The 19808-nt window shown below is 37.9% G+C and overlaps 1 protein-coding gene across 4 annotated transcripts in view; it reads left to right on the forward strand.

The window, feature by feature from the left end:
• LOC106053682 (uncharacterized) overlaps nt 1–19808 on the forward strand; it is a 71254-nt gene that overhangs the window by 33576 nt on the left and 17870 nt on the right. For all 4 annotated transcript variants that reach the window (XM_056044411.1, XM_056044412.1, XM_056044409.1 and 1 more), the window contains exon 2: nt 9457–10156. In XM_056044411.1, coding sequence (XP_055900386.1) covers nt 10023–10156 — 134 coding nt within the window. In that variant the 5' untranslated portion in view covers nt 9457–10022. The remainder of the gene's footprint in view (nt 1–9456; nt 10157–19808) is intronic.

Genomic DNA, 19808 nt, shown 5'->3' on the forward strand with positions numbered 1-19808 from the left:
TTAGTATACAGCTATTTAAATTAACGAAACAAATTAAATCTGACTGAAGCTGTATTCCCTGCTGACCCGTAGATCCGTTGCACTGTCTAAATTATCTTTGTCATCTTTCAAATAAAAACAAAAATATAATTATCTCGGAGATCAAATGTGGCTTCGGATATGGCCAGCTTCCTGACATGCGATGTTTGTCGATTTCAAAAATAAAAGCGATTTGAGTACTTCCGCTTTGGTGTACTTTCGTTTTGGTTTACAAAATTAGAACAGCGATTCACACGAAATTGTGCGCTTTAAATTGTATGACCGAAGAGCTGTCTTATTCGTAGAACTTTAACTTTTAATTCACAGATTAACGTATAAACCCAGAATTGATTTTGAAATCGTTCAAGATCTATGAAATACGAAAACAAATGAACGCCAGCAGTTACTGAAAGTTTGTATGACTGAAATCTCTTTAAAAATAAAATTGAACGACATCTGCGCTCGGAATTTTTTTTTTAATGACGTCAAATCTTTCGATCTGTCATTCATTATCTCCCTTGAACTACTAAAAACATTCGTAAAGGGTTGAAAATATTAGAGGGAGAAATTTATATAGATCTACATCTTGTTATGTAATAGGCTGTAGGCCTACATCACAATACACATTAGCGACGGGCAACATTTTCCGGCCTGCTGACTATGTACATTTTTTAACGACTATAGGACTCGTGGTCAAACAGAGCCGATACCTTACGGATTCAATATGCTCTGTGGGCAAAGGTTTTGAGGGCCGGATGTGACCCACGGGCTGTAGTTTGGACATCACCGACTTAAACCAACCAGGTTACATTTGTAGCAGGTTTGCGCTTCGGCCACTCGTTCGACTCTACCACGTGTTATTAATTTGTAGATGTAATTATAGTTGTCATTTGAATATAAGGTTGTTTTTTTTTTTGGAGTTGGCAATCATGTCAGAATTCTGTTTTAATTGTTTGTAATGTGTATAACTCATTAGGCTTACTATTTGAGATGAGGAGTTTCTTGGTCTTATAAAAGTTTGTTTCGCTTGCGCATTACGAACTACCAATAATTACATTTTTTATATATATTTATATTCTCCCGTTCATTCGGTGCGTTTTAAAATTGATTTGAGCGGGCAGGGTTTGAACCCTCGACCATCGATAAATGTGAACGACAGTTCAGCGCGCAAACCGCACGACCAGGCAGCCATCCTGAAATATAGCACATGCTTTTATATAAAGTAACTATTTTGGTGACAATTTTGCTTCCAAATCCTTTGATTGTTCATTTGTGAAAAAGAAAAAGCGTTGAACTTTCTTGAAATTAGGCAACGTGAACTGGAATGTGTATTCGACTTATACACCAGCCCGTCTAACTTAACCGTCTATTGAGTACTAATGAGGTCAAATGTGTACCCGAGTCGGTTGGTCGTAGGATGGCTGCCTGGTCGTGCGGTTTGCACGCTGGACTGTCGTTCAGATTTATCGATGGTCCCGGGTTCAAACCCTGCCCGCTCCCATCCCCCGTCGTCCTGCGGGAGGTTTGGACTAGGAAGTAATTGTCTTCAACTCTGAAGGAACATCCGAAACATGTCAAACATTTTACAAAACATTTTTGTGCAGACCACACGTCATCTGCTCCATAGATCACAAGGTCTAATCTTTTATAGATTAAATGCAACAGCATTAGCGTCCATAGCAACATTTGAAAACTTGTTGGGTATAAAATAATAATACCTGATTTTAACGCGTTGATGTTTGATACCTTTACTTGTAATTGTTGGCCAGAATCGTAAGTGCAAGCGTACACATGGAAGGGCGGGTCGTCCCAGGGCGGCAGGTAATGCGGTCAGAGATTCATTCAGACACCCTTCGTCCATACAGGTCGACGTGTGAATGTACCTTGAGGTCACGCCGAATCGGAACAAACGCAGGCGAGCGAGCCACATCGCTGAACAGGTGCTCTGAGGTCAAGTAAACCTAGTGGTAATTAATGTTCGCAATGTAAAAACTGCAACGGCGTGATTTCTTTCTGACATCAGATCTTACTGCCTTGAGTGGTAAGCTGTCTAAGCAGGATTATCGGTGATCTCAGCAGGCCGGCCATAGGTAATCATTTAAAAAGCGATCACCCGGATACCCCATTCTTTCTCCCCCCCACCACTTTCCAGCTGATCCAGACAAGTGATAGGATCATAGCGTATTGAGAAAGATAAAACACGAATATGTGCTAAACAAAAACAACTGTTAAAAAAATATTTATAATCGCACAGATTTATTATTGTTAGTCTAGATCTATTACAAATTTAATTATATGACTGATCCAGACTAAATGCTTAAAACTTCGCCACGGTCGTATTGATGAACATTTTATTACAAACTGGACTTTAAAAAAAAATAAAAAATCTTTTTAAAAACTTCAACAAAAATAATTCGTACAAATCTTAGTATAAAACATGTCTTACAAATATTTTAACAAACGTACTAAAATAAATTTAATAGCAAACTTATAAACTTAATTAAAAACTCTTGCAGTCATAAGTTTCGATATAGGGCGTTAAACAGTCAATAATTATTCAAATTTTTGAAAGCTAATTTAATAACACAATTAACATTGAGTTTCCTTTTAATTGCTGCTTGCTTCAATGTTTGAACAAAATATACCAGTCATTGTTTCTGTTACTTTGTCGATAATTAGATCAACCTATCAACTGGTCAACGCTTCATGTTCTGAGCATGTCACTGCATTTTGATGGCAAATAAAAAAACAAACTCTCTCTCCTTTCTACGAGGGACTAATGAAAGTTAATTAAATTGTATTGATCATCCATCTTGTTTCTCCTATTGCTGATACTAACTGTTGTTACTGATAAAAGTGTTTAACGTCACGGACATTGTAAACCCTTCCCCCCCCCCCAACCGCAAATTTTAATGAAACGTCGTGTTAGTGAAACATTATAATTATCTAGGCTAGTGTGAGAGCATGTTCTCTTCATAGTAGTGAGAGAAATTTGAACCTATTTCACTTTATTCAGGTTAATGGTGTGGTTGATAAAAGCTTTATGATGGTAAACAGTTTAATTGAAGTTTGGAATTCTATTTGATTTAAGGAATATGCACACAAAATAACATGTACTCACACAATCAACGCTCGTACAAAATAACACCACATACCTCACCGAACCTGCACAAAATCACCACATGCCACACCACACGCATACGAAAGGTCCACTTACCACACGCATACGAAAGATCCACTTACTACAAGCATACGAAAGGTCCACTTACCACACGCATACGAAAGATCCACTTACTACAAGCATACGAAAGGTCCACTTACCACACGCATACGAAAGGTCCACTTACTACAAGCATACGAAAGGTCCACTTACCACACGCATACGAAAGGTCCACTTACCACACGCATACGAAAGGTCCACTTACCACACGCATACGAAAGGTCCACTTACCACACGCATACGAAAGGTCCACTTACCACACGCATACGAAAGGTCCACTTACCACACGCTTACGAAAGATCCACTTACCACACGCATACGAAAGGTCCACTTACCACACGCATACGAAAGGTCCACTTACCACACGCATACGAAAGGTCCACTTACCACACGCATACGAAAGGTCCACTTACCACACGCATACGAAAGGTCCACTTACCACACGCATACGAAAGGTCCACTTACCACACGCATACGAAAGGTCCACTTACCACACGCTTACGAAAGGTCCACTTACCACACGCATACGAAAGGTCCACTTACCACACGCATACGAAAGGTCCACTTACCACACGCATACGAAAGGTCCACTTACCACACGCATACGAAAGATCCACTTACCACACGCATAAGAAAGGTCCACTTACCACACGCATACGAAAGGTCCACTTACCACACCATACGTGCTCATATAACCCACGTAGGACACTACAAGCTTACAAAATGTTCTAATACTCAGGCACGCACATCAATACGTTACACGTCAAATGTCATACAACACATCAATACGATACACATCAAATGTCATATAACACATCAATGTGATACACATCAAATGTTACACAAAACATCAATACGCCACACATCAGATGTCACACAACGTAAGTTTATCGAGTATCACGTAAAATTGAAATACTTCAGAAAGTTAGCGACTGGGTCTAAACGTTGATTGTGTCTCTCTAGAACCGTTTGAGAATGATCGCAAACTCAGGTGATACGATCAGGACATAAGAAGATCTTCCTGCAAGGGACAGAATCAGGAAAAGAGGCAGAGGAATTGAAGGAGAAAAGGCATACTATTAATTAATGAACTAGGCTTACACTGAGTGAGGCAACAAGGATGAGACAGGATGACACACTTAGGATGACTCAATAAGGATGAGACACTAAGGATGACACACAAATGATGACGCTGTAATGACACACTTAGGATGAGACACTAAAGATGCGACACTAAGGATAACGGACTAAGACGTGACACTAAGGATGACACACTAAGGTTGACACACTAAGGTTGACATACTAAGGTTGACATACTAAGGATGACACACTAAGGTTGACATACTAAGGATGACACACTAAGGATTATTATTATTATTATTATAGCTTTTATATGGCGCTACTTTCATGCTTATAGCATGCTCAGAGCGCTTTGGCCCTATCTCATTTGTGGACCAGTGGGGGGGAGGGGGTATCTAGGAGTTGGTTTTCCGTGCCGCCTTCAGGCGCTCAGTAAACACAGCTCTGCCCGAGTCGGGTGTCGAACCTCGAGCCCCCTTCTAGGTAGCCAAGACAAGCCTCTCGACCACAAAGGATGACACATTATATGCTAAGGTTAGCATTGTATAAGTTATGTCCTAGACCAGACTTCCTGTAGGGTGGCATGAAATGGTAGCAGGAAGGGATCGAACCCTGGACCACCAGGACTACAACTTGTAGCATATAACACATGACCAGACAGGACAAAAAGCTATGAGCTACAGAAAACGAAGATTAAACATTTGGTGGTCCCGGAGGGATGTCGGCAATGTCAAGGTTAAAACTTCAAAGATAACAAAATTCTCCAATGCAGTTTGAAGATGTCTAGATGTATTATTGAAACCAATTTTCTTCTGATATTGAGAAGAATAAAAAAAAAAACTTAAAACAAAGTAATGATCGTAAGGAGAGATAACCGTCTAGATATTTCTTCCCCTTTTATGATTATCACGAGACACATCTAGACAATCGAAACAATTCTAAATTATAGAACAAGCGAGGTAACTCGAAAGCAAGGGAAGGTAACTCGAAAGCAGGGGAAGGTAACTCGAGGACGAGATAAAAGTTCAAGATAGAGAACTGAAAGTCAGCAAAAGGACATTTTTTTTTGTGTTGATGTCCTGAATGAGTCACTTTTTTTTTATTTGACGTAATCTGTCAAGTTGTGACACTATGACTTGTTATACTTTGTGACTTCTGATTGGTCATTCAGGCGTAGCGTGTGCTTCTCAGACAGGAGAAGAGAGAGAGAGAGAAAGGAGCAGGGAATGTGAGAAAGGTAAGAAAGAGGTGAGATCGAGAGTGTTGAAGAGAGGGTTGGAGTGAGAGGGGGAATAGTTTTTGAAGGAAAAAAGACAAAGATATCAAAGAAATGTTTCGTGCGTGGGTGGAAGTCGGATGAGAAGAGAGAAAAAAAAATGGCTTAAAAAAAATCAACATGCAACAAAACAGTTGCTCAAGCAACCTTTTCTTTTGTTATTCTCTTTTAGGTTTTAAACATTGGACGATCAGACTTCTCCTATATAACGATTTGTCCAACGTGAACTGTGTGGGTGTGTATGTATGTGTGTATGTATGCGTGTGCGAGTGTGTGTACGTGTGTGAAACTTGCTATTTCACAACGTTCTTACTGTATTATTTGTGTTTACTTTTTTTTTTAAGCAAACCTTATATCCACTCACACTGTCTGTCGATCTGTCTGTCTGCGCCAAATTTGGTACATGCTATTTTTCCCAGATCCATTCTCGTATCAAGTTGAAACATTACACAATTATTAGTTGTATCCAACAAAACACGAATCGCTTTAAAAATTAATTAATCAGTCAATTAATTCTTGGTTATTAATTAGTTTAGTTGGACTAGAAGAAGTAAATCTTACTGTATCAATATATATTCTCTCTAAATGTACAGTTGTTTTCCTTTATATAAGATTTGTTGTCGTTTTAATAATTTGTAAATATTTTGCTTGTTGATTGGCAGCTTCAATAAGATTGATAATTGGAATTGGATAAACATAAGAAGAAAGAAAAAAAAAAAGGGGGGGGGGGGTATTAGAACGTAGAAATGTAACCATGATTTAGGTCAGTGATTATAATTAAATTCAGAAATAAGGCTGAGGGTCATACAAAATGGGGGAGGGTGGAGGGAAGAGAATGTCCCCCCCCCCCTAAAAAAATATTATCGATTCAAAAATAGTTACTTCTTAGAACTCTACTGATATCAGACACTGAAGGGCATGTCATTAGAATCCCTGCATTGTTTCGCGCCTCTATCCGCTGACACCATTTTGCAGCGTGCTGTGGTAGTCACGTGACGCGTGACAGGCTGTTTCCCACGGGGCCAATGTCATGACACTTGACCTGAATGATATTTAAATTATTTTCAGGCGTACGTGTATTAATCTGCACTTTTTTTTTCTCGTAACAACACGAACGGAATGTATTCCCATATTCAGATTGGCTGCTGGCAGTGTAGTAAAGTAGTCCTTAGAATCACATGATGTAAAGGTCAACTGTTGCTCTGGCCCACCGCTAACTAGGTTGTCATGTGGCCATTTCAACGACCCTTCTGATTGCAGGTACCTATTAAAGTTAGTCGGACACAAGGACGTCCTAAAATTTCCGAAATTCAAAATTCCAGTCTTCACCGAGATTCGAACTCTCTACCCTTGGTTCGTAAGACAAACGCTTCAACCACTCATCCACCATTGACATTAAGAATCATCTTCTTTTTTGAAGTAACGTCTGTATTATATAAGATAAGAATTCTTAAACGGATTCGTGTCCAATAACTTTGTGAAGCATTCTGTTAATCACATTGATATATCGTACCTTGTAACATACAGTCGTTACTTCAAAAAAAAAAAAAAGATTATTACACCTTTGATATACGTTGTATATACAAAATATATGTTTTATCGGGGCTCTGTTTGGGAACCAATCTTGACAAAAATCAAACGATTCTTTCGGCGAAACAAAATATGCAAATTAGCTTGTGAATTAGCTGATGTTACTTAAAGTCTCGATAATAGGTTCAAGAAAATGTTCGCTGTACCAAACAGACATGTTTCAATCTGCATCTATTCTAGTTCAACTCTCTGAACAAGTATTTTGCCCTTAGAATCCTCTTCGTATTAGTCCAAGGATGGCTGCCTGGTCGTGCGGTTTGTGCGCTGGACTGTCGTTCGGATTCATCGACGGTCGAGGGTTCAAACCCTGCCCGCTCCCATCCCCCGTCGTCCTGCGGGAGGTTTGGACTAGGAAGTAAACTATCTTCAACTCTGAAGGAACATCCGAAACATGTAAAACATTTTACAAACATTTTAATGCAAAATTAGCATAATCTCATTTCTGGTGAACTCGAGGAGCGCTGTGAAGCCCGAATGCTTTCAAGGCACGGGTTTTGACTATTTTTATTTTGCTAATCTTTACTCTCAACCAACCTGAACACTCCAACATAACAATGAGAACGAAGAAGAAGAAGAAGAAGCCAACCTCTTGACTAGAACACGGACACCTACGATTCCTTGTCAAGAGGAAGGGCTATCTCTACCCAGTCATGGGTGTCGGTTTCGCTATACCTTGAGGGAATCCTTGATAGTATCTTTTATATCTTTTGAGTTGACCCCCATCACGAACGCCTTCCATTGGACGTCATGGCTCCAGTGATAGGATGAAAAGAATAATATTTCCATAAGTTGTGGAGAATAAAAGAAAGCTGAACAGGATTTGAACCCGGAACAACGGTTTCACTAAATCTTACGAACAGTCTATTTATTGCTTTTTGGCTGAATCTATATCCCGACATATAAAGATTAAAATGGCAATGAAAGAGACATGGCTTCCATGTGTTGAGTTTTAGTGTAATATGACCTTTAGATTCTAGCTATATTTTGTATAATGTATTATTGATTATATCTATCAGTTAAATTAATTCAAAATGTAATATAGATTTTAAGGCATTGGCCTTGTCTTCGAATCAAAAGATTATGAATGAGCAGTGCCCGAGCTAAGGGAGGGCATGCCTCTTGGTCTCCTTAAGAAAGGGATCTCCACAATAGAGAAAATATATCGGAATTTCGACGGGTCAGAAACTTTTAAGGATTTTTTTTCTCATTTTTTAACGCTATCACGTCGGGTGACAACAATGTCGTGATTAAGAAGTGTCCGCTTTTAGTTGTAGCATGCAGAGTTCCAGTCACTGATTAACAAGTATGATTAGATTGACCTAGGGACATGCGCAGGACGTAATCATCTTGGTTTTTTCAAGTAACGTCTGTTTTTCATAAGATAATATTTTCTCTTTCTAAATTCTCTCTCTCTGTGGTGTTTAACGTCTAGAGAGACTATCTTGTCCTTTGCAACTTCTTTTGTAATTAAAGAGGCCACAGCTGCGGTCACAGGTTGGGCATCTGTAATCACCAGGGCCCGTTGCATTTTCACCCTTCTTTCTGTTGCTGTTGTGTATGACATTTGCAATCCGAGACCCTTCCTTTAAGCTCTCTAAATTATTGCATGGAATAAGCAACGTATAAAAAAAAGTAATTTATTATTATAGCTTTTATATAGCGCTACTTTCATGCTTATAGCATGCTCAGAGCGCTTTTGGCCCAATCTCTTTTGTGGACCAGTGGGGGGGGGGGGGTATCTAGGAGTTGGTTTTCCGTGCTGCCTTTAGGCGCTCAGTAAACACAACTCTGCCCGAGTCGGATGTTGAACCTCGAGCCCCCTTCTAGGTAGCCAAGCCAAGCCAAGTTCAAGCGTACTTGGCCTCTCGACCACGCGAACTGCTGTGACTGTATTCCAACTGAGTGTGAAAGTTTGATAAATTTCAATGTCAGTTATCGTGAACTGTAACCATGGCTAATAAAAGAAGGCTAGCACTTAAATTTATAGTGTCCATTAAAGCAAGAGTCCAAGGCTAGGAAAAAAAAAAGCACTATTGTCCCTTACTCTGTCAGACTATATCAACGCCACTCGTTGACCTGGGAACGTGAATAAGATCACGTGTAGTCACTCTGTGAACTTCCCATGAATCCTTGTTGTCACAGAAAATTCCCACTAAGAGTCAACAAAGCAGTCTTAGACTTATACGTATATTTTATTATTCTAATTAGCTTGACTATAATTCTTACATTAATAATATTGATCTATTTATATTTTTTTTTTCTACTTTTGTAGGGAAACATTGTACAGTTATAAAAACAATTTGTCAAGAACAAGAACTTAAAAAGGGAAACAAGGAACAAGGAAACGGAAGTGACTATTTTTAGAAACAACTGCCAACAAGATGTCTACTGTCAAGAAACTGCCTCGCTACGAATTGTGACACGCGCCATACACTGTGATACAAGGACAAACACATATTTATTTATTTATTTTGTTATTTATTCCATCATATAAAACTTTTTCTACACCTGTTTTTTTATATTTTTGAATTGCCCGGGAATCTCAAATTGTGAGGGAGTAGCAAAGAGAAGTTTTTCTTCTCGGCTCTCGTCTGCAATACTCAGGACTTGTTGACTTCCGTAACTAAGAAAGTCTTAAGAAACTTCTTTCGTCAAAGAGCGTCCTCAAGGAAACACTAGATCTAAAAACTATATCTTAAAGAAAAAAAAAACGAAACGAAATTTTAATATTTATTTATTATTCAAAGTCCATTCTTCTTGAAATCAAAGGTGAAAAACAATATTTAATTCTAATTCCTACGATAAGCAGCCACCGCTCCACTCAAAAACTTTCTCACAATGAGGACATCAACGTTGATAACTTGCCTGCTGGTTGCAGTTGTGGTCCTTGTGTCTCAAACACAAGCCAATAAACAAAGCGAGCGCAAGAGACTAGCACAGATGTACAATGCACTAAAGTCATCCTTAAAGAAGTAAGTATCTTTCTGTTGTTTTTTTTTTTTTCTTAGTGCGCTATAATTTGAGCCAGCGGTTCTCAACCTTTTAAGCTCGGCGACCCCATTTCACAATCCCCACTCTGCGGCGACCCCATCCACACAGCAAGAGAAGAATAGACAAAAAACAATCCATATTTTCGATGGCCTTAGGCGACCCCTGGCAAATCGTCAATGGACCCCTAAAAGGGTCGCGACACACAGGTTGGGAACCCCTGGTTTAAACGCTTTAGTGAACATGTAAGGGGAGAGAATTATTTGAAGAGAGACTGGCCTATGTGCCACCACCAGGGTAGTGTTTCGTGGAGCTCTTCTACAATATTTATTGTATATAGAAATGGTGTAGCTCTGTTAATCAATGTGTCAAATATCTTTTTTTTTTCTTTTCTTTTAAACTATATATATGTAACTCTTGAATCAACAAAATATAATCCTAAAGCTATTCACCCATCTGTAGATGAGTAACATTCCATTAAAAAGTCTGTATTGTACATTCTGCAATATTAAAGCCAAAAGATTCTCGGCACACAGATTGGGAATCACGGGTTACTAGACATGCATCGCACGTATACAGAAACTTACAAACACACACACACAGTTGTAGACAAACTCTTCTCAGAGAAAAAAAACCCTCAGAAATCGTAGAAGAAGCAGCCGCATCCGTGTGAGACATTTTCAAAGCAATCTTCAGACTCCCATTGTTGGGGAGTCTTGTAATTTCTTCTCCAAAAAAAAAAAATAAAATATCAATGGAGAGCAATTTAATTGTTTGTTTTTTTTTTAAGTTTTTCCAGAACTGATTACGTCTGAAAACAACTTCTAGAATATTGGAAAGTTAACAGCGACCGTCATTTTTTTTTTTACAATTTTGTCTTTTTTTTTGTAAGAAAAAAAAATTGGTACCTTGAATTTTCTTATTGCATTCTTGTTTTGTTTTTTTCTGTCTCCCTGGTCATGTGGTATGCGCTTTGGACTGTCATAACAATGGTCTCGTGCTCCAACCCATATTACACCCTTTGTAGGAGAACGTTTGGAATAATACATTATAATATATGTTTAACATGATAAGATTAACACATAGATACGATTACTTATCTTCGCCGAAACGTCTGTAACTTATAAGATAAGATAATTTATAAGATAAGATGATTTTTGAAGGAACTTCTAAAGCTTATAAAAACACCAAAAAAAAAAAAAAAAACTGTTGAAAAACTGGATTAGTGTATTGTCTTCGAAGTTAATCGTTTTTTTCCCACAATATCTCTATTCAGCTTATACCTTCATGGAGCCTGTGTGGAACTCAGACACGGATCTCAAAAACGGCTCTAACGATTTTTCTAAAAAAATGAAAATTGATGTATATCGCTGAGAAAAGAATGGCAAGCTCGTTGACCACACCCGGGGAAACTCTAGTTTGGACGTTATAATTTTTCAAAGTAAAAAAAAAGAAATAGATTTAAATTTGGCCCAGAGATCTAGATCCAACATTCTTATATTCTCTCTCAGAGGAAAGTGGAAGGGGGTTGTTTAAAAAAAAAAGTAGCTCCATTGTATTTTGATCTAACATTCATTAGTTATGAAGAGAAAAGCACTCGCTCTATAAGTTGTATAAAGATGGTATTGTCTTTTTTTAGAAAAGTATTTTTTTTTAAATGTTTTTCTTTATTTTTTAACCCCTTCGTCTATTTCAATGATAATTATGTAAAAGAAAAAGATGATGGTCATCATCATCATCATCATCATCAAACTCCATTTGAGTGAGGGCATGAGAGGCTCAAATCCTCTCTTGCAAAAGCCCTGGACAGAAACCCTGCTGCTTTGCGTAGCGCATAAATGTCGCCATACAGGTCTAGAATTTTGGGTTTCCCAGACCTGTCGCAATGTTAGCCTTTTTCAGAGCACCCTGAGAGCAAAGGGTGGACTTACTCCAGTTACCAGGGGACACCACGAAGAGGTCGGCGGGCACTGTCCCCCCAAAAAAGATGATGACCAGCTGTATGAAACTTATCTCTTTATAGTGACCAATACAATCATCTGATGCTATGATTTCTTATTAGACCAAGTTGACCCAAACTATGTTTTAATTTGGCTTGATCGTCCTTCAGTGACACTTTCAATAACACGCATCCTTCTGATGGCAGTTTTTATGGATCATTAAAAGACAGCAGGATAGAGCAGATAGTGTAGATCTAATTAAGCTGCTATTGCGAAATCCAGAATTTAACCTCAAAAAAATAAAAAAATAATTGTAAAAATAAAAGTAAAAACTCAGAACCGTTTGGTAATAGCACGGCAGAAGTCAACGTTCGAAAGGTTACAGAATAAATAAAAAGTCGAACTTGAAATTAGCAAGGAAACGAAAGATGTATGAAAGTGCAAGTCAACGGCCTAGTTCAAGGATTAAAAAAAAAATTTTTTTTTGCTTTTGATTTAAATTTATTTTTTTAGTTTTTATTTGGGGCGTTGTATTTCTTTGGGGAAAAAAAGGCAGACATACAGATTTCTTAAAGATATAATTTTTGTGTCAGTGAAAGTTGCCTTCTGCAAGCCTGGCCTCGTTCTCGTGTAGCTATGATTCCTATCAGTATCATAACTTAACTTTCGAATGATTTCAGACGTAATTGTGACCTCGTTTATTAACTCTTTCTCTCCGTTATTATTTAACACGTTCTGATGGAATCAACGTTGGTATCGTCAGTTAGGAGAGAAAGAGTTAATTAAAACACGAACGTATTGACGAGTCTCTCTAAACGAAAGCACTTGCCAAAAGCACCAGGTGTCCCGGATGGTGTCGCGATCATCAAGCCGAGCAGCGTTAGTCGCTGAAGTTAGTCACTAATTAGTCTGATGAGTCCTCGCTTCGTTCATTTCCCCTAAGTAATAGTCCGTTGCTGAAGTGTAAATGTTACACTTACCAGACAGATGTATCGGCCAAATTAAAAAAAACAAACCCAGCATTCAGTGGTTCTCAAATGTGTGTGTAAATAGAATTTAATTTGCCTAGCTCAATGGTTACCAACCTTTTTTTTTCCCTGGTGGACTACCAAATTTTGGATGCGCGTATCGAGGCTCGCAAGACCCCCCCCCCCACCCCTCCCAAAAAAAAAATCAATTAAGCCGACGGGACCAAGCTCGGCGCATGGTCAGTCATAGCGGAATGCGAGAGGAACAAACGCCCCAGGCCCCGAGTATAAGGCCCCACGATAAAGAGAGAATCTTTCGTTACGTCAGTTTACAACACGAATATTCGTGGCTCTGATATGACACTTGCCATGGGCCCCGCGCACTGCTAAGGCCGAATACTCTGAGACGACTTTATTATGCATGAAAGACGTTTTCCCAAGACGTATAGCACTGCGCCACTGGGAGGATATGACGTGTCCAGAAACTTGTTACCTATTTCGCCTACAAAAGGAGTCCTCTTGACCCGGATGCGCAGTTGATCACGACACCCACTTGGTCAAGATTCTACATATTGTCCTTTTTCACAGAGGCACAGTATCTACTAATCTAAAAATTAACAAAAAATAAAATATTAGCGGTATAAATACCTGACACCAGAAAGATCTTTAACATTTCCTATCAATACAAATTTCAAAGGCGGATCTTTATTCGAGATTTTTTTTACACATGGATGCAAATATATAAATATCAATGGTGTATCTGGTGTACAAAATACAGGAAGTGTTGTCAATCTAGGCTTTTTTTTTCCTTCTATTGGATCTGGTTCATGCACTTTTTAGCTCAACAGAATCAAATTTTCTAGACTCTTTGATTGTAGCATCTAATTAGTTGGCAACATCGAACTTCAATTAATCGTCCTTGACATTGTTTAATTTATCTTACCAATGAATCTACCGAAACGTCTTCAGAAAACAAATCTGAATTTCAAATGTTTTCTCTGAAATTCACTGGGCTAATAGTTTTTTTTTTTTTTTGAAAAAGTGTGTGTAGAAAGTTGGCAGGGCTGTGGGAGTCCGTTGAAGGAAGCGCTAGGTTTTGATTAATCGTGTTATTGTCTCTTGTTTCCTACCGAGGCTAAACTAGTTAGTGTTCCCGTAGTTGTCTGGGTTTAGATTTTGAAATAGAATACCATGTCTAGCTCCAGCGTCGGCAGGCGTTAATCATTTGCAACAGATGTTTAAAGTCATAAGCATGAAAATGAAACATTAAAGCGTTCATCAATCTTGAAAGAGTTGTGGTGTTTAAACTCCGGTAACAAGGGGCAGACAGGAAATGAAGTGGCGTTCTTAAAATATAAATACCATCTATAAATTGTTGGTTATTCTGACCAGCTTTGAAATGGCAAATATTATTTAGTGACAAATATTTATTTCAGCAGAACACTTCACGTTATCATAGAGAATCCAATTGCTTTAGGCTCCGAACCGAGGAGTCTTGGGTTCAAATCCCATCAAAGACTGGGATACGACTCTGGATTTTAATGACGCCCCTGATTCCACCCAACTCTAATGGGTACATGACTTTGGGGGAAAGTAAACTTAGTTGGTCGTTGTGCTGGCCACATGACACCCTCATTAATCATAGGCCATAGAAACAGATGAGTCTTTACATCATATGATCTGAAAAGGTCTGAAAGGCACGCCTTTTCTTTTAGCTAATTACTGTATTTTGGAATATTTACAATAAATACTCCAATAGCTGTTAATTATTGTGAAGGCTCTAATTATACTCTGACACTTCTAATTTGCCTTTATGTTGATTATTTCAATTCTCCAATTATTCTTGTCTGACTTGGATGGTCCAATATCTGTAGCTTTATTTAAATACTGTAATAGTTATAGTCTTTGTGTAACTTGCAAGATACACTTCAATAGTTGTAGCTTTGAGTGCTTACTTCTGTTTTTTTTTTTTTTTGCTTACTTCTAAAATTGCAGTTTACCAAGGGTATGTACCTCTTAGTACAAATGTACTTTTGCTCTTTCGGTATCGAGTCTTACTGATGAAGCCACGCATTTGTATTCAAGCTTTAAACTTGATCTTTAGTTGCTGTTGTTTTCTTTCTGCTACAGAACGCTCTATTGACCATCTTTTTTTAAAACAGGAACCTGGAACTTAGAGAGAGAGAAAAAAAAGTTAATTAATTGACAATTGAATTTCTTAATAGTTTTTTAAAAGTATTTCTCATCTTGTTCTATTGAAGCCACGCATTTTAATTCATGTTTTAAAGTAGATCTTTAGTTGTTGTTTTTTTTTTCTGCAAAAGAACGCTCTATAGACCACATTATTTTAACAGGAACCTGGAGAGAGAGAGAAAAAAAAGTTCATTAATTGACAATTGTATTTCTTATTAGTTCAATTTTTTTTCTTATCTTGTTCTATTGATTATTTGTTAATGATCTGTTTGTACAAATAGTTCCAATCAATATAAAGAGGGGAATGAACTTTAAAAGTCTACGAGTACTCTCGAGAGCCTTGCAATGAGTCGATAGAAGTTTGGTCTGTTATTCCCTCTGAGATTATTTTTCATCTATCTCCCAGAAAACACGCCCACTAGACCCGGTATCTTGGCGTGCATCGTTAGTGTTGATCAGTCAGAAATCAACTAGAACATTCCACCGCTGACTTTTACAAGTCAAACACTTAAAAAGAAAGATCGGAAATAAAGAGTTGTTTTAACATTATTTGTTTCTTTTCAAATGAGCGAAAAATACTTTTTATTTATAAGTTGATAGTAGAAATAGACGCTAGACTATTGAACACATTGTGTGTACTAGATTTGATTGATTATATTTAATGTGTAAGTGATAAATAATGAGATAATACAAAGCGAGAGAGAGAGAGAGAGCGAGAGAGAGAGAGAGAGAGAGCGAGAGAGCAAGAGAGAGCGAGAGAGAGAGCGAGAGAGACAGAGAGAGCGAGAGAGACAGAGAGAGAGAGACAGAGAGAGAGAGCGAGAGAGAGACAGGTAGAGAGAGAGCGAGAGAGAGAGACAGATAGAGAGAGAGCGAGAGACAGATAGAGAGAGAGCGAGAGAGACAGAGATGGTAGAGAAAGGGGGGTGAAATAACACAAATTAAAGAAAATAAGAGAAATAATGGAACGAAACGGGGAAAAGAAAAGCATAGAGAAAGAGAGAGAAAGATGGAGAAGATAAGCAAGAATAAGAGACATGCTAAGGAGAGAGAGAGAGAGAGAGGCTGGGGTAAGTTATGATCCTATGTTTGTGAGAAGCTTGAGATGACATGGGTGATTACCCCTTCACATTAGCATGCTGTGACAATATACCCGCTTTAACACACTGTTATTGGGACATGTATTTATCGGCAGGCAGCTATTTTTTTCTAATGAAGCTGTTTCGACTTTGCATATCGGTCCATGTAGCCGGTATTAAAGGGGCAGTGGCTGTGTAAGAATGTTAGCTGCAGGGGCGGAGTTACCTATCTCAACACAAGATATAGTTTAGAGTCGCCAAGAAAAATTGCATGACGTATTTTATAAAAAAAGATTAGATAATTTAGCACTGACGTATAATATTTTGACTTATGGAAGGTCCCTATATGTCAACTAGCTTAAGGCTTTTCTAAATACGGCACTTGTTAACTGAGAGGTTGAAATGATCAAGGGTTTAGTGGAGAATCAGACAATATGATATTTTGAGACTTAAACATCTGGATCAGAAACAGACAAAAAGTTAGTGATTTGGACAAGAGAGAAATTAATGTACCAACAGGTCAATGTTTGACAATCAATCGTTCTTCCTTTTCACATCACTCCATTCTGTTCTTCACTTACTCTGTCTTTCTCTCTCTCTCACACACTCTCTCTTTCTCACACACACACTCTCTCTTTCTCTCTCTCTCTCTCTCTTTCTATGTCACACACACTCTCTTTCTCTCTCTCTTTCTCTGTCACACACTCTTTTTCTCTCTTTTTCATTCTATTCATTCACACACTCTCTCTTTCTCTTTCTCTCTCTCTTTCTGTCACACACTCTCTTTCTCTCTCTCACACACACACTCTTTCTCTCTTTTTCATTCTCTCCGTCGTTCTCCTCTTTCTTTTTCTCTTTTACTCTTTCGATGTTTTCCATCTCTCTTTTTTTCTTTTCTTTCTTTTTCTTCTTCTTTTCTCTCTCTCTTTCTTTCCTTTTCTTTTTCCTTTATTAATCGCTTTTTTTGCTCTCTTGTAAAAACAAGACAGACAATACTTATCAGGAAAGTTTAAAACTATATATCCTTTATTTTTTTCACTTGATTTCATCGATGCTAGTATTTTTGCTACTTAAAACTAGATGAAAGGCATCGATCTAGCACGAGCCTCAATCACTTCATTGTTGTATTGACCATTCATCCTGTGGGTCTCTTTGTTGCATTAACACCCAGGCTTAACCGGCAATCCCAATCATTCTTTTTTGAAATTGTGTTTCCTAAGTAATCTGGCATACATTTTCATTTCAACTTCTAGACCAGATTTTTTTTTCTGATTAGAAAAAAAAAAGGCCAAATACTTTTTCTTTTTTTTTTAAAACTGGAAAATTATTTCTGGATGAAAAGATGGCGATGTTGATTGATAATTAGATTAGAGTTTTGAAAGAAGTTGGAAGGTATCATTGTACAGAAACAACATTTGCATCATTTGCGCCGGGGCAGTAAAAATATAAGCAGGACTCTAAATGAATAAAATGAATAAAAGGTAAAGAAAAAAAGAATATGTTTATTTTAGAGATAAGAGAAATCAACTGTAAATAATGTAAGAGAGAGAGAGAGAGAGAGAGGCGGAGAAAGAGAAAAAAAGATGGGCAAAAGAGAGGGAGAGACAGAAGGAGAGAGTGTGGGTTTTAGAAATTATACACCTAGTTTGAGACTGAGACAGATAGAGAGAATGAAAGAGAAAGAGATAAAGTGACAGAGATGGAGATATAGAGATTAAGAGAGGAAAAGAGGCTGAGAGAGAGAGAGAAGGAGAGAGAGAGTGAGAGAGAGCTAGTTAAATCGATATAGTTTATATATTTCCCTTCGAAATGCCATTTACTTTCAAATAATAAAAAGCATAGACTATTTTATATGTCAGTCAGTGTTAGTTATTTGTTAAGTCGTGAGCATAATTACTTTTTTTATAATCTTAGAGAGGAAGAGTGCTATTCATGAAAATTTAAAGCTGTTTTGAATACTACTTTCAATGCTTCCCACCCCGGGGCCCAATGGCTAGTAGGATTTGGAAAAATGAAGTAACTAAGGAGTCTTGATGCATTTGAGTGTAGAGGTACGAGGGGTTGCACGCAGGCTCTCTTTCTTTCGCTGCCTCTCTCATTGCGGCTCTTGGGGCGTGGCTGCATGGTTGCGAGTCATGCGCATCGGACTACCTTGTTCTCTGATATCCATTTGTCTTTGTTTCCTCCTTAGTTTGTACTATTACCTAAAATTGTAGAAACATCTACCAACGTGCACAACAATAAACTTAAAACAGGTGCCACGATTTAATTCACAACGCTTGCATCCCTTTCCAGATCATTACAATTCGAATACTCTGGGACGCCAATTCTTTCTTGAGAATTCAGAACATTTCGCAATCACCGTTAAAAAAAGCCTGTCTCCTTCTGTAAATATAAAAAAAAAGGCTTTTGAGCTTCTTTATTAATTATTAAGAAAGTTAATTTAAATCTATGTAATTATTTGGCACTGCCAAACTCTAGATAAGTCAAAGTATTAGAACAATTTTTGTAATCTCCTAATTCGTTTCTACCAATCCAATTGTTTATATATGTTGGCATTTGTACCGTTCTCTAATAGTTATTCCATATATAGAATGGGATGTGTGGCCGAGAGGCTAAGTACGCTGGAACTTGGCTCGGCTACCTATCAAGGGAGCTCGAGGTTCGACACCCGACTCGAGCAGAGTTGTGTTTACTGAGCGCGTAAAACCTTCTGGATACCACCTTACCCCACAAATGAGATTGGACCATGGCGCTCTAAGCATGCTAAAAGTTGCGCTAAGCAAAAGTATTTAAAAGAATTTATATGCAAGACACATCCCCAGTCACGGTAGCTCTATAGATTATAGGTGTCCGTGTTCGCTTGAAATCAAGATATGGCTTTTGAACACTGCATTAAAATTTCGTAAACACATAATCTTCAAGCGAAGTCATTTTTTTCCTTTGTGGTTTTTCATGTTCAGATACTTCTGCGCATAGTTTAAATCATTATTATTATTGTAATTATTATTATTATTATTATCACAACAAGGGCTATTACTCATTCTTTAACACTGCCAGAAACAAAACTCGTTCTTCTCCCCTTATAATATCAGCTCCAGCTCTCAAAATTGATTCAAATGTTAGCTGGTTGAGGGTTAAAAACCTTTTTTTGTCTCGCTGTGATAAAATTCTGGATCTTGTTCGAAACACGGAAAAAAAATGAGAATTTTATTTCTGGACCTCAGAACTGAAGTCAACAGAGTTCTGGAAGGTATGTTTCAAATTGTGGGACGCGCTTATTGTAACAGAATCATGGACCAGAACTCCAGAATTCACACATTTGATGACCACTACATGTTTGCATATCTCCATTGATCAATGCATCAGGAAGCTGGATGAAACTGCGTTTTTCTTTTGTTGCATGTCCCTGAATGTTTTGGGAAATATTTTCTCAAGCATTGATCAACCCCCCCC

The sequence above is a fragment of the Biomphalaria glabrata genome, chromosome 10 (assembly GCF_947242115.1).
Source record: "Biomphalaria glabrata chromosome 10, xgBioGlab47.1, whole genome shotgun sequence".
Taxonomy (NCBI): domain Eukaryota; kingdom Metazoa; phylum Mollusca; class Gastropoda; family Planorbidae; genus Biomphalaria; species Biomphalaria glabrata.